The sequence below is a fragment of the Balaenoptera ricei genome, chromosome 13 (assembly GCF_028023285.1).
Source record: "Balaenoptera ricei isolate mBalRic1 chromosome 13, mBalRic1.hap2, whole genome shotgun sequence".
Classification (NCBI taxonomy): Eukaryota; Metazoa; Chordata; class Mammalia; order Artiodactyla; family Balaenopteridae; genus Balaenoptera; species Balaenoptera ricei.
The window spans coordinates 15,164,492-15,183,349 of NC_082651.1; the positions used below are offsets into that span (position 1 = coordinate 15,164,492).

An 18,858-nucleotide genomic window follows, 5' to 3' on the forward strand; every position below is an offset into this window, starting at 1 on the left:
ATCATACCTTTTTGTAACTGAGTAGTATTTCATTGTATGGATACACCACATTTTGTTTATCCATTCACCTGTTGATGGCCATTTGGGTTGTTTACTATTTTAGCTATTACAAATCATGCTACTGTGAACATTTGTTTACAAGTCTGTGTGATCATATGTTTTTATTTCTCCTAGGTAAAATACCCAGGAGGTAAACGTATATTGGGCCATTTGGTAAACATATATTTCTTTTTTTGTAAAGACTTATGCATCATCTAATATTTATGCACTTTATGTGTATATTTTATTTGATGAATGAAATTTTTAAAACATTTGGCATTTTATAAACAACCAACGTGTTTTCCAAAGTGGTTGTGTCATTTTTCATTCCCATCAACAATGTACAAGAGTTCCACTTGCTTTTGAGTATTTGCTTTCAGCATTTGGTATTGTTCTTTTTAATTTTAGTCGTTCTCCTGGGTAGGTGGGCTATCTCTTTGTGGTTTTATTTTATTTTATTTTTAAAGGTTTTTTTGATGTGGACCATTTTTTAAAAATTTATTTATTTACTTATATTTATTTTTGGCTGCGTTGGGTCTTTGTTGCTGTGCGCGGGCTTTCTCTGGTTGCGGCGAGCGGGGGCTACTCTTCATTGTGGTACGCGGGCTTCTCACTGCAGTGGCTTCTCTTGTTGTGGAGCATGGGCTCTAGGCACGCGGGCTTCAGTAGTTGGGGCATGCGGGCTCAGAAGTTGTGGCTCGCGGGTTCCAGAGCGCAGGCTCAGTAGTTGTGGCATACGGGCTTAATTGCTCCGCAGCATGTGGGATCTTCCTGGACCAGGGCTGGAGCCCGTGTCCCCTGAATTGGCAGGTGGATTCTTAACCACTGTGCCACCAGGGAAGCCCGATATGGACCATTTTTAAAGTCTTTCTTGAATCTGTTACAATATTGCTTCTGTATTATGTTTTGGTTTTTTGGCCATGAGGCATGTGGGATCTTAGCTCCCTGACCAGGGATCGAACCCACACCCCCTGCGTTTGGAGGTGAAGTCTTAACCACTGGACCACCAGGGAAGTCCCCTCACTGTGGTTTTAAATTGCCTTTCCCAGGCCGTGTTTTAAGTACTTACTTCTCACAACCACCTCATGAAGTATGTACTATTATTATTATCCCCACTTTACATATGAGGAAACAGAGGCACAGAAAGGTAAGGCAGCTTGCCCAAGGGCATGACATACCTAGTAACTGGCAGAACTAGGGTTCAATCTGGGCCCTCTTCCTCCAGAGATCAGACTTTTAATTCCTCTGCTGCACTAGCCTCCCCAAAAGTTTTTGGGTCCCACTGCAGGTGATCATTTATAAAGAGGGCTGGCAGCAGCAGCCAGTCACCTGAAGGGAAGAGGTGTTGCCTAAGTCACAGCTTTACAGCCTAAAGATGGACGTCTGAAGAACCACATGCCAGGAAACAGAAGAAGCCGCCGCTGCCAGCCCACAGTTGGGGGCTGGGCCAGGACGAGGGCCAAGGGGCCCTGGTCTCAATCTCTGCCTTCCCCTGCTGAGCTCTGCCGAATGGCAATGTGGCAGCTCTGTCTGCAATAGATAGCACAAGATCATCCCTCATCCAGCCACTTCTGCTGTTTGAATCCTGTCGGCACCCGGGGAAGGGCCCCATCTGACTCAGTAACCGTTATAAGAATCTGGGGGTATGCCAGGGGAAAAACTGTCTTGCTGCCTTGAATCCTTTTTGGAAACAGGTGGGGTATAAATTATAAATCAACATATGTGCTAATCCTATAAGGGAAGAGGGAACAACCAAAGAAAACACGAAACCCTACAACAATGTCAAGTTTCCTGTGTATCCACCTCTGAATCCATGATACTCAGGGAATAGGACAGAGCAATGGCCCCTGGACTTCTGAATTTCAAATACCAGTGAAGCTTAAAAAAAAAAAAAAAAAAGGAACTGAAGGGAATGACATTAGTTTGGTAGCTTTTTACTTTGCCAGGAAGGACATTAGTAAAATAACAACCACTAATTGCTATCACCATTATGTTATAAAAGAAAGGACATATTAAGAACCCCAAAGGTATAAAAGACAATCTCAGAATAAGAGACGGTCTTTTAAATGGCATATGTTAGCTTTATGAAAAATGCACTATGTTACCTTGATTTTTCTCACTGAAAATGCTATCATTGCCGGGCACTGGTTCCCAGGAACCACTGGTGAAGTAGAAAGTTCACGGTCTGGAGAATCAGAAAGATGAGTTCAAATCCCAGCTTTGCTACTACACCTGGAGCTTTACTTGGCATTCTGATTATCTGTCTATTGCTATGTAACAAACTACCGCAAACTAGTGGCAAAAAACAGCAACAATTTTGTTACACTTATGTATCCTATGGGTCAGGAATTTGGACTGGACACAGTGGGATAGCTTGTCTCTGCTCCAATATATATGGAAACTCAGCTGGGAAGACTCCAATGGCTGGGGGTGACTCTAATGACTATGGGCTAGAGACATCTGAAGGCTTCTATGTTCACAGATCTGGTGCCTGGGCTGGGATGACTTGAAGCTGGGCTCAGCTGAGACTGTCAACTAAAACACCTACATACGGCCTCAGCGTAGTCACATTTCTTTTATGAGCCTGGTGGCTCAGTCCTCCGAGAATGAGTAGCAGATAAGGCAGAAACTACATGGTCTTTTATGACCTGGCCTTGGAAGTCATATGGCGTCACTTCCACCATAAAACAGTAAAGTACTGAGCTAATGCCTGACTCCCTGCATTCTCCTGTGCTCATGGCCTCTCAACCTGAACCTTTAAGCCAGCAGACCATACCCTCTGACCTAGCAAGTGCAGGAGCTGCAGGTGCCCAACACTGCTTGAAGAGAGGCCAGGGACCTGCTTTCTGCCTTAGCTGATCTATTCCTATAAATCTACTTCCCAGGCCCCTAGCTCTCTCTGCCTCCTGGTCTTGGCCCTGATGAGAACTGAATCCTCCACTTACAATTTTATACAGCCAATGATTGGAAGAATAGTCACAGACTAGATTTTTGGCTCTGTACATTTCAAACCTATTTCTCTGTCACTATCCAAACATTTCCAGGGGCAAGGCTGTAGGACACATTCATACCATGATCATACCAATCTTTAGCTCTGTACCCTTGTGTCTGAAGCTGGGTGAGTTGGCACAGAGGACAGTAGGAGGATTCTTGGAAGCCGTTCCTCCAGTGGAGAGTAGCCATAGCTTAAACTAGACATGGAAATGACTGCAAGTCCATAAATCTATATCTCCAAACCCTAACAAAATGTATTCCCAATTCAATTTCACTTTAGCCAGCTCCCCAAAATGCTTTTGACCACTTGGATAATACTCAGTACAAGGAGAAGTATGATTGAGAGATGGAGTAGGAAAAATAGCCACCCCAACAGATCTTAATTAAAATATTTTACTTTTGCACATGTAATCATGTGACTATATTGCTAGGGTCCTGCCTAGGGTCTTAAAAGGGAAAAAATTAGAGGCCCTAAAACTCAAGTTGTTTTTTTTTTTTTCATGGTAAACCACTTCTGGTTTTTCTGTACCTTATGCTGAGTTTTCATATCAATATCAATCTTTAAGGCAAAAAATTGTATACAGTAAAAAATTATTTATATGGTCCATAACAGTCTAATACAATGAGTTTTTCCTCAAGCCATGAATCAGATCACTTTATATTTTTGTTCATTTCCAGATGAAGCATTGGAAGTGCCTAGGATGTCTTGCTTTCAAATAGGAAGGCTAGATATTGTAATGAAAAAAAATTCTCACTAAATTAATTGACAAATCTTACCTCATAACAATTAAAAATAACCAGAAATTCTTGAAATGAATAATACGACTCTAAAGTCTTATGAAAGTATAAATGGCAAGAATAACAAGAAAAATTCAGGAAATAAGTGGAGGAACTAGCCCTACCAAATAGTAAAATATATTATAAAAAGCTACATTAATTAAAATTGTTTGGTAATAACTCATGAATGAATGGGCAGAACAGAACAGAGTCCCGAAATAGACCCTGATATAATAACAATTAGAGTATATCATAGAGATGGTCTTTCGAAGTAAGGGAGAAAATGGTGGATTATTCAATGAATAGTGTCAGGACAATCAGCTAACTCATACACTAAAATAAATTCCAGATACACTGTAAGATAAAAGGTGTGAAATTAAAATTGAAGCCACAACAGCAGAAAGCACGGGGAGATTTTTTTAATTAAAAATATTTTTAAATTACAAAAGTTTTTTTTTTTTAATTTATTTTTGGCTGCATTAGGTCTTCGTTGCTGCACACAGGCTTTCTTTAGTTGTGTCGAGCGGGGGCTACTCTTGTTGCGGTGCGCGGGCTTCTCATTGTGGTGGCTTCTCTTGTTGCAGAGCTCGGGCTCTAGATGTGCAGGCTTCAGTAGTTGTGGCACGTGGGCTTCAGTAGTTGTGGCTCACGGGCTCTAGAGCACAGGCTCGGTAGTTGTGGTGCACGGGCTTAGTTGCTCCGCGGCACGTGGGATCTTCCTGGACCAGGGCTTGAACCCATGTCTCCTGCATTGGCAGGCGGATTCTTAACCACTGCGCCACCAGGGAAGCCCCAAACACTTTGAAAAGAAAAAAATACCATGAACAACGTCTGAAGGAAAAAAATGACAAACTGGAAAAAAACATTTTTAATGTGGATTGAAAGACTTATTTTCTTAATATATAAAATCTTAAATCAATCAGTAAGAAAAAGACTAATAAAAAACATGGTTTCCTAGAACTACTGAGCCTCACATAGCACATTATAAACTTTTTTCCCTAATTTTAAAGATTAGCTTTACTGAGATATAATTACATAAAATAAAATTCGCCAATTTCAAGTGTAAAGTTTGGTGAGTTTTGACAAATGTATATGGTTTGTAATTACCATCACAATCAGGATATAGAATTTTTTCATCACCCAAAAGTTCCCTCTTGCCCTTTTGCAGTCAATTCCCTTCCCCCATTCCTGGCATCTGGGCAACACTGACGTATTTTCTGTTACTATTGATAGTTCAGGTACAAGCAGCTAGAATTTGTAGAGCAAAAGGTTTTGTCTTGACTGGAATTTCGTATAAATGGTTGAAAGTGGAAGTGTCTTTTTCCTATTTTCAACTTTAAAAATCCTAGGGGAGATCTTTGGTCTAGCATATGTCCAGTGCTCACCCATGGCCAATCGAGGTAGTAAGGACCTGTGAGAAAATGACACTTAAAAGATTGGAAAATTAACACAACGTTATAAATCAACTATACTTCAGTTAAAAAAAAAAAAAAAAAAAGATTGGCGTGTGCGTAGAACCATTCCCCAATGCGAAATGGAGAGATCTTCCCAGAAGAAAGGGGAAGGGTACAGGGTGAAAACAGATCATACGCATCCACATGAACAGCAGTTCACGTGAAAAATAACTTAAAGTGAACCAGCTGATAGGGCTTTAAGAGTCGCATTGTCTAGAAGGCTGTATCCATCCCCTGGCCTGATGTTTTCCAGGGTCAAGGACAAACTGGAAGGGGTCTATGATGGAGAGATGTAATATGTGTAACAGTTACCCTGAAAGAGATAGAATGAAATAGAAAAGCAACTTTCTTCTCTCTGTTCTTTCCCCTTCTGTGTCCGTCAATGCTTTGCAGTGTTGAACATGTTCTTTCCCCAACCCTTGAGTGAAATCTGCTTACGAGGCAGACAGACAGAGGGAAACTGTGGTTTCTGCAGGAAGGAAAAAGCAAGGCAGGATAAACAGGTTCAGGATTGGCTAATTTGAATAATTTCAGTGGGCTCGAGGGCGTAGGAGCTGTCCCCGGCCATCTGGTACCTGGCCCTGGGGTGATAAGCCAGGCGTATGGTGGCCTGTGTGAGAGCCTGATAAAGCAGGTGGTGGGGTGTGGACTTATTTGGCTGCCTAAGAAGGGGAACTGACCGGTCCCTGATGGGCCTCAAAACTGGGTCAAAACAGCATTAAAAACAACAACAACTGTATTACAGGTATTTTAGGGGTTCTTTGGAGACCCCTTATCACAGAGGATGTTTTGTCTGCTGTCCCTTTATTGTGGGCAAGGTCTTTCTTCAGCCTGTATCACACCCACTCTCTCTCTACTACCTCTGAAGGTACATTTCCAGCCTCTTTCCACCAAGGTCTGAGGTCTCCTTGCCTGTGCTAGGAAGCTGTCTTGGGCAGGGTTCCTTTAAAGAAGGCTTCGAGCTAGCTCTTTCCTGTGCCTCTCGCAACTGACACTGAATTATACATGACATAGCATCAGCAAAGGAGGACAGTGCTCTGAGAGGGCACCATGGAGGCGGTGAGGAAGGCAGCAACCAAGGCCAGGAGCAATGGACAAAAGTTTTTCAAGAGCACAAGGAAACAATGTACCAGGCAGCACTTATATAATAAGGACCAGGATTAGGGTGTGGAGAGTGAGGCACTCTCCTCAGTGGCAAAATGTAAGGGAGTGCCACAAAATGCCGTAATCAAGATAAATCACATTCAATGCAATATTTTAAAAAACACATAAAAAACGGGCATACGATGCACATCTTCCCTTTTGCCTAAGGCTCCAAAATGGCTCCGCAGGGCACTGGAACTAGGCAATTCCAGCTTCTAGCTTCCTCCCAGCCAGATCATACCCCTGAGTCACTTTGATACAGAAATACTGAGCAGCCATCTAGGAAGGGCTTTCCTTAGGCAATAAACTTTATCTGAGGCATGGAGTGTATGAACAGGGGAGAGGGAACAGCACTTGTCCAAGTCCAAAATTCCTCAAGTGGAAAGGACTAGAGGGATATCTGGGGCATGGTGGTGGCAATGAGTTTGCAGGCAGGGACAAGATCTTGTAGGGACTCTTTAGAATTTTAACTAGGGGAGACACAGGCCCAGATTTGTTTCTTATGCAGATAATGCCTTGTGGGGGACAACTGGAGGGGTCAGATCTGGACACAGTGAAGTTCCTTATGAGGCTAGCGCAGTACCCGATCAGAGCGAGGGATGACTGTAGGGATGACTGTATCTCAATCAGAACAGGTGGAGACAGATTCCCAAGATCCAGGCCTCAGTTTCCCCACTGGAGCACAGAGGGTGGGGCGGCCCCCGGGTCTCTGCTCTGCCAACTGGACCACCTCAGGGTCCCCTGTGAGCGGCGGGGGCACCGGGGCGCGCAGGGGAACCTCCCGAATTCAGCCTGGGGCCCGGGGCCAGCGGGGCGGGGCGGGTCCCGCTGGTGCCCGACCGGCTCGCCGCCCAATCGCCGCGGGGCCGCCGTGCCCCGGGGGGCTGGGGCGGCCGCCGCCGCCGGAACGTGCCGCGGCTGCGCCGACGCGCCAGCGCCGGGCAGGGCGGCGGGCGCGTTCAGTCTGGCGGCGGCGGCCGTGCGCGGACAGACGTGCCCGGAGCGCCGCAGCCGCCAGCAACCGAGACGCGCCGCGCCGCCGGGCCGCGCCCGCCCGCCCCCCGCCATGGTGGCATGGATCATCTCCAGGCTGGTGGTGTAAGTGGCCTTCTTCCTCGCGTCCCTTCCTACCTTCCCCTCCTTCTCCGGCCCCCGGCCCCCGGGCTGCGCGTGCCCCTGCAGCGCCCGCTCCGGTCGTTCCGGCTATTAATACCCGGCGGCCGCTAAATTTAGCAGGTACAGTAGCTGCCGAGGTCGCGGGCGAGCGGGCGGCACAGAACGCGGCTGCTGCCCTGCGGGGCCCGGCCCGGGCGCGGGGGCCCGGCGGGCGGGGCCGCGAGGGCTGGGGCGCACGGGGCTTCGCTGGGGTCCGCGTCGAGCCGCGCCCGGCCGCTTTGTTCCCCCGCTTGGTGGGCTTGGCCGAGGCCCCGAGTAAGTGCGCCGCGGGGACACGTGTCCCTCTCCTTGGGAAGAAATGTTGGCCTGGGGTCGCCCGTTGCCGCGCCCCGCCGCCACGCTTTTGTCAGGTGAAAATGACAGAGCCCAGAAGAGCCTGGGGCGCTGCCTGGAGGGATCGGCGCGGAGAAGGGCGGAGAGCTGGAGGCAGGGCTCCTAAGGGGGTTGAAAAATACTCCTCCTTTTTAGGGTTCTCAAATTGACAGCGGCCAAGGCAAGTGGGACGGAGGAGGACAGATCCGAATCTTGGGGTAGCCGCCCCGCGTCCCCTTGTCTGATTCCTTGGGCGGGGGGTTTGAAAGAGAGATAGAGATGGGCATCTCCGGGAATTCACGGGAAATTTCCAAGTGACAGATGGCCACACTGACGGTGGCGATGACACCTGCCAGGCCTTGCGGGAGAGCGCAGAGTCATCTGGGGTGAGGCCTGTGTGAAGCCATTGCGGGTGGGCGCGGGGGCGTTTTGCTCTGTCAAGCCCCAGAGCCGAGTGGACCTTTGAAGAGCTCCTTCCCTCGTGGATTTGTTCTCCTTTGGAGGTAGACATGGCCATCTATTCCAGTTCCCCTTCTTTCCTAACCATCCTTGCCTGAGTCAGGACAGATTTGCCACCTGCTTGGGGAGCCGGGGTGAAATTGTTCTGGGGAGTGGGAGCCGGTGGTGCCATTCCGGCTTTTTCTTTGTCTGAGAAAGAGGGGCTCCCGACTCTGGTTGATTGTGCACCATCACTCCCCACGTTTGGGAACACCTCCCATCTCCTACCCTTCTTTCCTGATTTTCAAAGAAGCCGGTCAGGGTAGCCTTCTGAAGCCATTCTCAGCATTGTCTCCTGGCCACCATTATGGGCTTTCTTCCCAAGGCCAGTGTATGTCCCTCTCGGCCCCCAAGTCATTCATTCCTTGTGGGCCTCTCCACAGCTGTTGCCACCTGCTGGGGATTTGTGCTGTATCTAGAGGAAGCATGTTAAATGTTTGGAAGATTCCTCCGGGCAGAGCTGGCATGAATAACCCAGGGAAGTGGCTGGCACGGCTGGGTGCCTGCCACTCATGCCTGATCAAGGCCTGTCTTGCCTTCCGGGTGGTATTTTTTTTCTCCTGAAGTAGTGCCGTGATCGTCAGATTTGCAGGTGGCTTCTGTGGGGGTGGGGCTCAGGGTGGGTCAGAGAGTTGAGTTGGCCAGGCTGGAGGACTCACTCCCTATAGGTGCTCCTGGGCTGGGGTTGGAACACTGAGGAGCCAGGGTTTCTGGTCTGGGGTCCATGTGACCGTCTTTAATTTTATTAGCACCCACCCCCTGTATACTAGACAGCTAAGAGGGGTGAAGGGGAGAAACATGTGTTTGGGTGGGGTCTCAAGGACTAGCAGTTACTTTCTAAAACAACCACACTCCCCAGAAGTGAAGAATTTCATGTCAGAGAATTTATTTATTTATTTATTTATTTTTAAAATATTTATTTATGGCTGTGTTGGGTCTTCGTTTCTGTGCGAGGGCTTTCTCTAGTTGTGGCAAGTGGGGACCACTCTTCATCGCAGTGCGCGGGCCTCTCACTATCGCGGCCTCTCTTGTTGCGGAGCACAGGCTCCAGACGCGCAGGCTTAGTAATTGTGGCTCACGGGCCCAGCTGCTCCGCGGCATGTGGGATCTTCCCAGACCAGGGCTCGAACCCGTGTCCCCTGCATTGGCAGGCAGATTCTCAACCACTGCGCCACCAGGGAAGCCCATGTCAGAGAATTTAAATGACCATGAGAACTGCCCCTCAGGTCAGCCCAGGACCCTGTGCTCCAAGGGAGAATTTGTGAGATGTGGGGTTGTTATTCCCACTGTCAACTCCAAAAGGTCAGAGATATGACCTATCCCTTCAACCCCTAATTCTGTAGAGAAACCCAACATGGATGTGTCAGTTGTGAGTTGTTAAAACCATTTTAATAAGCAGCACCTGTTTTGCGTAAATCATACCTGTTCATTATAGGAAAATTAGAAAATGTAGATCAATAGATGGAAAATCATCCACATTGTTCCCATACACAGATAGCTAATGAAAATTTTGAGAAGTATATTCGTCAAGCTGTGTTTCCCTAGGCATATATGCACATATGTTTATATTTACCATTCGAGAAAATTATCGATTCAGCCCAAATTTCCACAAACCTCTTAGCAAAGAGTAGAAATGCCATGTTTGGAGTCAGAAAACCCTTGATTCAGATCCCACTTCTGCCTCTTGCCAACAGATCCCAGTTCACAACTCAGATCACAGGGGATCCTAGTTCACAAGCACTAGTTAATCTCACTTTACTGTTGCAAAGATTTCGATGATACATGATTTCTAAATTGCCAAGTACCACAGAGGACATTCAGTCAATGAGCGTTCGCTCCTGTCTTCCGAGAGAGGGTGTAAGAGCTCTGGAAGGGGCTTTCAGACATTATTCCTGCAGTTTTCCAACTGGCTTCCCTGAAGGCCACTCAGCCTGAGTGGGTGGGCTCTGGGCTCCCAGTCCTGATTCCTTTTCTTTGTTTTATATCCTGGGGTTCTATATAAAATATAATTTGGAAACTATATGGGTTTTACTGCTAATAAAAACCACTGAGCCAGTCCTCCCCTCATCTGTAAAACTGTAGAGGGAGTGTGCTTTGCCCAAGGACACGCGGTGAGCTGGTGAAGAACACAGGCTCTGGATTTTTGGGTCAGTGCCCTTTCCACCTCTGCCTGTCCTTGACCTAAACTGATCTCTTTCAAGCTTTCAAGACCTCTAGTATGGCATCCTATGATTTTGTCCACAGGTCCCTTTTCCTATAAGCAATCTTTTCATGGTTTCGTAAGCCTCTGTCACATCAAAGAACATTTAAGGAAGACCTATCACTGTGCTCTGAGGATGCGGAGGGAGCGTCTTCCTTCCAACCAGAGGCGTCAAGACAAGCTGATGGTGTCTGGGGACAGCCAGCTGTGATGGTGGCTGTCTGTGTTGCCATGGGCTGTGAGCGTTTTTAGGGCAATGGTGCTAGTTCTTTTCCCCCTCCCACCTCTCGCCCCCTCCCAAGGCTCTTTTTTGAAGTACCTGGCACCTCAAGTGCACTCAGTAAAGGTTGGTTGTGTTGAGTGAGATCAGAGGCCCTAGGATAAGCAGGGGAGCTGGTCAGTGTTATCCCCTGCGGACAGAGGTTAGTGGGCGTCGGGACAGGCTTGTGCCCACTGGGCAAAGCTCTTGGAATGGGAACCAATTTGAGACGCTGCTCTCTTGCCAGCTGTCTTCCTCCTAACTCCCTTGGCTTAGCTTAGGAAGAATTAAGGAAGAAATATTAGTGCAGTAGCAAGGTTGGCCTTGTTAAAACCTGGTTGATATCTGCAGGGAACATGGGAGCTCATTTAGGACTGGTCTGCTCGCCTCCTTTAAAATACTTTGTTTTCTTTCCAAACAACTCAAGGCCTAGGTGTGAAAGCATTTCAAACTGTGCATTGGAGCGGGCACACAGAGGTTGCTCTGTGCCTTCTTGGGAGAATGCATTATCTTGAAACATTTATTCCAAGGAGCAGGTTTTGCCTCTCTGTCTCTGGACAGAATTTTGGCTGAGACCCAGGATGTTGGCTAAATGGATCCAGAGCTTCCCACCACTTACTGGGTTAGTAGACCAAAACTCCAACTCACTGCATGGGGAAAAAGAGAGTCCTAATTCATAAATAACCAATAGCTATGCCGAAAAATGCCATTTTTCCACGTTGCACATCTTTAAAAAAATGTTAGTTTTTAGAAAGTAGAGTCTGATGTTTAAAACAGTCTTGAGTTGATAGCTGAAGATCTAGCTAAGTCCTAGGACTGTTTAGAGCATGAAGTCTCTGTGCCCTGGGTCAGGGATGGACATATAGAGAAGCCTGGAAGGAATGTGGGTTGTCCTCAAGATGTTCCTCAACTGTTGCAACACAAATGGAAAAAAGAAAAAAACATACACTCTTAAACATAAACTTGCCTTTCTTTGGGGCCTGCTTTAAAAAGTGGAATGCAGAAAAGTGATCCTATTAATGGAGGGTTCAGGTTAGTTGATGATTTCTTTCCTGGCACTGGATGTGGTACAGGGTAGGAGCTGGGTGACTGTTTCAGTTGAATTGTGAGAGGAAAGATGTTGGGTTCTAGTCTAAGTGCTGGTCTGACCCGCCTGCAGAATCCTAAGGGCAACTCGCACCTGCGCGGGGGCCCTGCTCCCGGTCTATGATACAATGTTATTGGCCAGCATCATCTTGGAGGTCTTAATAGTTCCAAGAGCCAGTGCTTCTCTGGGCCCCTTCCTTTCCTTCACGTCCCCCAGCCGGCCTACATGCACTGTGTTTATTTATAAACAGGGGCAGTATCCTCAAGGAAGTGAAAAACATCGGCCTAGATTTCGCTGCTCTTCTGCTGCCCTGGTCTTTGTTTATTAATCCTGCCTGCCTGCTGGGAAGTAGCTTTTGTGCACTTCTTCCTGCTGTGTCTTATTTGAAGGGTAGCTGACAAGTGAGGGTCTCACCTGGTTATTAATGGCTCAGTTTTCCTCTTCCGTCTAAAGCGAGCTATCCTCTTTGGAGTGTATATTGTTTGGTGGGAGGAAGAGCCCTGGGAAGAATGAGGGAAGGGGGGTCAGACCCTCAGTAGCCACCTAGTGAGGCTGCCATTTTGTATTGTGTATGTGTGTCGTGTGTGTGTGTGTGTGTGTGTGTGTGTGTGTGTGTGTGTATTTTCCAAGGGATTTCAAGAAGCTTGGGGATGGGGTAGACTTGGCCGTGCAGTAGTCAGAGTATATGTTACCTTTGCAATTTTATTGCCAACAATGAACTGTGCACATGCCCAACTGGTTACCAGGATTCTTGGTGTCTGTGGGAATTTTTCCGAGAACAGGAGGGGGTTTGCATTTGGGCCGTGAGAGTATTTTCCTCTCACTTCAGGGCCTTGGGAAGGCCCTGATGGATTGGAAGATGGATAGTTACATGCCTATGGTTTGTTCTGAACTTTCAGATCTCATCCATTTTCACATAGAAGCACACTGTTTTCCCTCTGGGTTGTTTTAGTCGCACCCAGGGCCTTTCCTTTGATTTTAGAGAAAAAGTAAATATAAAGGACCAAGTATCTGGCACGCAGTAGGGGTGTCTGAAGGAATCTTGACAGTTAATCTGGTATTATAGGCCCTCAAGCATGGCATGTGTACCTAGACCAGGATGGCTAGTAGGTTTTATTTCTTATAATTGACTGGAGGCTGCCTGGGACCTGTCTTGAGATGGGGTATGAAGCTGAGTTGGGTTCAGTGGGGAAGGAGACCCCTGAATTATGCATGCAGGGAGGATGGTAACGGGGGCACACATGTTGGCTCAGTATTTGCTCTCCCAGGACTTCCCTGGTGGTCCAGTGTTTAAGACTCCGTGCTTCCGCTGCAGGGGGTGCGGGTTCAATCCCTGGTCGGGGAACTAAGATCCCACATACCGCATGGTGTGGCCAAAAAAAAAAAAATTAAAAGTTTAGTGTTTGCTCTCCCACACTTGGCCTGTTCCTGATCACAGAAGGTCTGTCCCACTGTCAGAGTTTTAACAAGCTTCCCTGAATTAGGAAACAGGAGGCGCATCCTTTACCTGAGTTAACATCGCCTCCTGACATCCTGCCCCCACCAGGCTTTGTCAGTCACCTGGCAGTTCTAGGCCATAGGTACCTCCTTGATGCCAGCACAGGGAGCTGTCCAGCCAGTGGCTCTCCAGTCTGCTTCTTTCCTCTTAGGGTGATCACACATATGCCACATTTTCCCTTTCTCCTTTGCCCTTCACCAGTCGCAGCTCAGTTACATTCTGCCTTGGCTGCTCTCACGTACTTGTGCATTCACATCCTTTCCACCTCCTTTAGGGATCTATGGATGGTACTCTGGGCTTCAAAACGCATTTCCCATTCCCCTCTGGTCACATACCCCATCCTGTCTCCCTCCACTCAACCATGGAGGTGGGCAGGGACTCAGGCCTAGCGACACATTTCCTTGGGCACAGAGATTGGTCCAGAGGCGGGTCTGTGGCCCAAACGGAACCCCTAGATCCTTCCCCAGGGTGTCTTGATTTGAAGCTGGGAGAGAAGAGCCTTGCCTATGGGACCCAGAGCTGGAACGATGTGAAGGTGGGGCTGCTGGTGGCTTCCTGGCACATGGAGAAGGCATGGTGGCCAAAGGGGCGAATTATGGCGAAGCAGAGGTGAACACAGAGTCTTGACTCTGGTGACTCAGGCCCCGGTTCCTGCAGCTCCTCGTTTAAGGCCTTGATCTGTCCCATAGCCTAGAATGAAGGCCTGGAATAGTGCTTGTATTAATTAAGCATTTATTGTCGTGGTGAGGATGGATTGGGCCATGCTGCAGTAACAGCTCTCACATCCCAGTGGCTGGAGACAACAGAGGTTGATTTCTTGCTTTATGCTGCCTGTGCCCTGTGGGTTGGCAGAGGCAACCTGCTCATTGCCATCACCAGAGGCTCAGGCTGACTGAGCCTTCTCTGTCTCAGGGCGCTCTCATTGCAGCACAAGGCACCAGGGCTCGCTGGGGTAGGGAAAGAGAAATGGAGAGTCATGCACCAGCTCTTAAGTACCTCTAACGGGAAGTGACGCGTGTCACTTCCGCTCACATTTCATCAGCCAAAGAAACTCATATAACCAAGCCTGAATTCAAGCGGGTGGAGAATTACAGTTACTAAACATCTGTGAACAGCCCCAGTGACCACCATATATGTTGAATGAATGAATCCTAACCAGCTTCGCAAACCTATAAATGTCCTTTTTTGTTGAAGTTGGTGTAAGATGGGTTGGTTTTTTTTTTTCTTCTTCTTGCAACTGGGACAGTCCTAACACATTCCTTTACCTCTTCATATTAGAAAAATCTCTCACTCTCCTTTTGACCTCTGTTCTTTATCTTGTTTTTGAGTTTTAAAAGGAAGTCTTAATTTTGAGGAGAAATCAGCAATTGTAGAGAACTGATGCTATTCCATGGATAAAGACCTTGAAGGTGCCCTACGATTGTCATTACACTCTCCACGTTTGCCTCCATCTACCTTCCTCCAGGAAACCTCCCTCGGGTCCCCTAACTGAAGGAAGATTTCTGTTCCTGGGTCCCCAGTGTGGCATTGTCACTTTGTACCTTGTGATGTGGTGGTTTGTGCATTTACCTCCCACATCTGTTTCTTAGTCTCCCTCTCAGCTCTTCATGGGTAGTAAGTGCCCGATGAGTGTATGTTGGCTCATGAATGAGTCAGGACCTCTCTATTCAAAGAGTGGTCTGTGCACCAACGACATCAGCATCACCGGGAGCTAGTTAGGAATGCAGAATCCGGGGCCCCACCCAAGGCCTGGTGAATCTGCATTTTGACAAGATCCCCATGAAACTTGAGAAGCACTGAGTCAGGATTCAGGGTGTCATCATCTCCCCGGTGAAATGAACAGAAATGGGCTTGCCTAATGTTCCCACTATTGGCTGTAAATGGGAATTCAATCCCAAGGCATCCATTTGTGCTGGATTGTGGTTCATCCGTCTGATTCTGAGAGGTCCCAACCCTGACGTTGTATGAGTTCTGAATAGCCTAACTGGATTCCACCAACCCAGCGCTCAGCTACGAACCTTTCACAAGCGGGCTGCCGAATTGTGATCTATGTAAAATTTAGTTTTGCTACAGCTGGGGTTTAAACCGCCAAGACAATGCCTGTCAGACAGAATATTGCGGTGAGCAGATCATGCTATTCAGGAGGGTGGGTTACAACCCACCGTGAGAAAGAAGCTGGTGAAATACAGTTGGCTCATGCCGGGGACTCACAGTGGGTTTACAGGAACATGAAAGGACTTTTTCTCATGAGCCCATGAGGCCAAGAACCACTGGTCCCTAGATGTCCCTCCTGAGGAAGTCACAGGACCCAGTGGGCTCTGTAAATGCTTCATGCCAGACCCTGTGTGCTGTGGAATCCAGTAGTGTCAGTGAGTCCTCTCAGCCCTACCTTCAAACCCTCCCTGCCCAACCAACTCCCACCTCCACTGCCACCACCCTGTTCCAACCCCAAATTATTGCTCTCCTGGACCATTTCAAAACTCTCCTAATTGTTTTCCCTGCTTCTGCTCCCATCTCTCCAATGTCTACGTTGTTTAAAATATAAGATAGGGGAATTCCCGGGTGGTCCAGTGGTTAGGACTCATCGCTTTCACTGCTGTGGGCCTGGGTTCAGTCCCAGGTCGGGGAACTAAGATCCTGCAAGCTGCATGGCGCGTCCAAAAAAAGAAAAAAAAAAAAAATGTGAGATAGGTCTTACATAGAAAACAAACTTATGGTTACCAAAGGGGAAAGGGGGTGGGGGATGGATAAGTTAGGAGTTTGGGGCTAACATACAAACTACTAAATATAAAATGGATAAACAATAAGGACCTACTGTATAGCACAGGGAACTATATTCAATATCCTGTAATAAACCGTAATGGAAAAGAATATGAAAAAGAATAAATATATATATATGTATAACTGAATCACTTTGCTGTACACCAGAAAGTAACACAACATTGTAAATCAACTATATTTCAATAAATAAATAAATAAATTAAATATAATGAAGGAAAAAATTTTCAAAAAAAACCCATAAGGTAGGTCTTAGCTTTCCCCTGCTGTTTAAAAACTGTCTAAAGAACTCCTATCACACTAAGAATAAAATTCAGACTCCTTACCATTGTCAACAAGACTCAGCAAGGCCTGGCCCCTGCCCACTGCCCTGACCTCACCTTGTACTGTTCCCCCCTCACTCACTCAGTTCCATCATCCTCACTATTCCTAGAAGGCGACAAGCTTGTCCCACCCAGGGGCCTTTGCACTTGCTGTTCCCTCTGCCCTGAACACGGTTCCCTGGATCGTGCATGGCCCTTTCCCTCTTTCCATTTAGGTCTCTGCTTACATGTCACCTATTCAGGAGAGGCATCTTTTGACCACCTTCTCCAAGATACACCCCACCCACACGTCTGTGCTTTAGTCCCTCCCTGAAACTATGCTTCTAATTCTTTTGCTTGCTTGTGTCTGGTCTGTCTCTCCACTAGGATTTGATCTCCATGACTTTTGAGACTTTTATCTTGTTCACAGCCGTTTTTCCCAGCAGTTCTAAGCTCATAGAACATGTTTAAAATGTATACGAATGATGACTTTGTATTCCCTCTGGGGTTAGAAGATCCTTTCTTAAACCTAGGTTTTGTAGAACCTTGATTTGTGACCATGGCAAGTAACCTAACCTCTCTAAGCCTCAATTTTCTCATCTGTAAAGTGAAAGATTTGATTTCTATTTCTGGCAATATAGAAAACTATATAGTCTGAAACCCCTCCCTAATAAAACTGAATTGAACATTTTTCTAAAAATTTTTCATGAAATATAACAGCGATCCCCTAAAAGTATAGCAGAGCTTTTAAGTAAGTAAATTTTCCAGGAGACAAAACAGAGAGGGAATCATTTTGCAAGGCTGTAAACCAGTACTGTAGCAGCTGCACGACAGGCTACCCTGAGATTTAGCTTAAAACAGCCGTTTTGTTATCGTCTCTCCTGGCTCTGTGGTCAGGAAGTTGGACAGGACACCGAACACAAAACTCATTTCTGCTCCATGATGTCTGGGTCTCACCTGGGATGATGCAAATGGCAGTGGCAGACTGGCTGTCTCTTCCTTTTTTTTTTTTAATTTATTTATTTTAATTTATTTATTTTTGGCTGTGTTGGGTCTTCGTTGCTGTGCGCGGGCTTTCTCTAGTTGCGGCGAGCGGGGGCTACTCTTCGTTGCAGTGTGCTGGCTTCTCATTGCGGTGGCTTCTCTTGTTGTGGAGCACGTGCTCTAGGCGCGCAGGCTTCAGTAGTTGTGGCATGTGGGCTCAGTAGTTGTGGCTCGCGGGCTCTAGAGCCCAGGCTCAGTAGTTGTGGTGCACAGGCTTAGCCGCTCCGCGGCATGTGGGATCTTCCCGGACCAGGGCTCGAACCCGTGTCCCCTGCATTAGCAGGCGGATTCTTAACCACTGCGCCACCAGGGAAGCTCTGGCTGTCTCTTTCTTTTTGTGTGTTGCAAGGCCTCTTCATGTGGTCTTTCTATGTGATTTCTCCAGCATGGAGGCCTCAGGATAGTCAAGTTTCTTACATGGTAGCTCAGAGGTGCAAGAATGGGTGTCCAAGAAACATCAGTAGAAACTGCAAGACTTTTTATGAGCTGGTCTCAGAAGTCCCAGGATGATACTTCTGCTGCATTCTATTGGCCAAACAGTAGGTCACTAAGGCCATCCTAGATTTGAAGAAAGGGGGATTAGACTACCTCTCCATGAGTGGGGTAGCAAACGGTTCACAGCCATCTTTAATATACCACACGGGAGGACTGGCCTAACTTGGTTTTAATATCTCAATAGAGAAAAGAGGGGCCTTGGACTTCCCTGGTGGCGCAGTGGTTAAGAATCCGCCTGCCGGGCTTCCCTGGTGGCTCAGTGGTTGGGAATCCGCCTGCCAATGCAGGGGACATGGGTTCGAGCCCTGGTCCAGGAAGATCCCACATGCCGCGGAGCGGCTAGGCCTGTGCGCCACAACTACTGAGTCCGCGTGCCTAGAGTCCATGCTCTGCAACAAGAGAAGCCACCTCAATGAGAAGCCCATGCACCGCAGCGAAGAGTAGGCCCCGCTCGCCACAACTAGATAAAGCCCATGTGAAGCAAGGAAGACGCAATGCAGCCAAAAATAAATAAATAAAATAAATAAATTTATTTAAAAAAAAAAAAAAAAGAATCCGCCTGCCAATGCAGGGGATGCGGGTTCGATCCCTGGTCCAGGAAGATCCCACATGCCGCGGAGCAACTAAGCCCGTGCGCCACAACTACTGAGCCTGCGCTCTAGAGCCCGGGAGCCACAACTACTGAAGCCCTCGAGCCACAACTACTGAAGCCCGCGCGCCTAGACCCGTGCTCTGCGACAAGAGAAGCCACCGCAATGAGAAGCCCGCGCGCCGCGACGAAGAGTAGCCCCCGCTCGCCGCA

The 18,858-nt window shown here is 47.5% G+C and overlaps 1 protein-coding gene and 1 long non-coding RNA gene across 8 annotated transcripts in view; one reads left to right on the plus strand and one right to left on the minus strand.

The window, feature by feature from the left end:
* Positions 1-4,213: 4,213 nt before the first annotated feature.
* On the minus strand, positions 4,214-7,602 carry LOC132376626 (uncharacterized). The gene is made up of 2 exons (XR_009506393.1): positions 7,539-7,602; positions 4,214-4,609 (listed from the first exon to the last, which is right to left on the minus strand). It is a non-coding gene; the product is annotated as an uncharacterized LOC132376626 (long non-coding RNA).
* The window catches only part of REEP1 (receptor accessory protein 1), a 112,867-nt gene continuing 101,362 nt past the window's right edge, over positions 7,354-18,858 (plus strand). For 5 of the 7 annotated variants that reach the window (XM_059942371.1, XM_059942376.1, XM_059942372.1 and 2 more), the window contains exon 1: positions 7,354-7,505. In XM_059942371.1, coding sequence (XP_059798354.1) covers positions 7,474-7,505 — 32 coding nt within the window. In that variant the 5' untranslated portion in view covers positions 7,354-7,473. The remainder of the gene's footprint in view (positions 7,506-18,858) is intronic. The other 2 variants (XM_059942373.1, XM_059942374.1) reach the window with 1 other exon arrangement.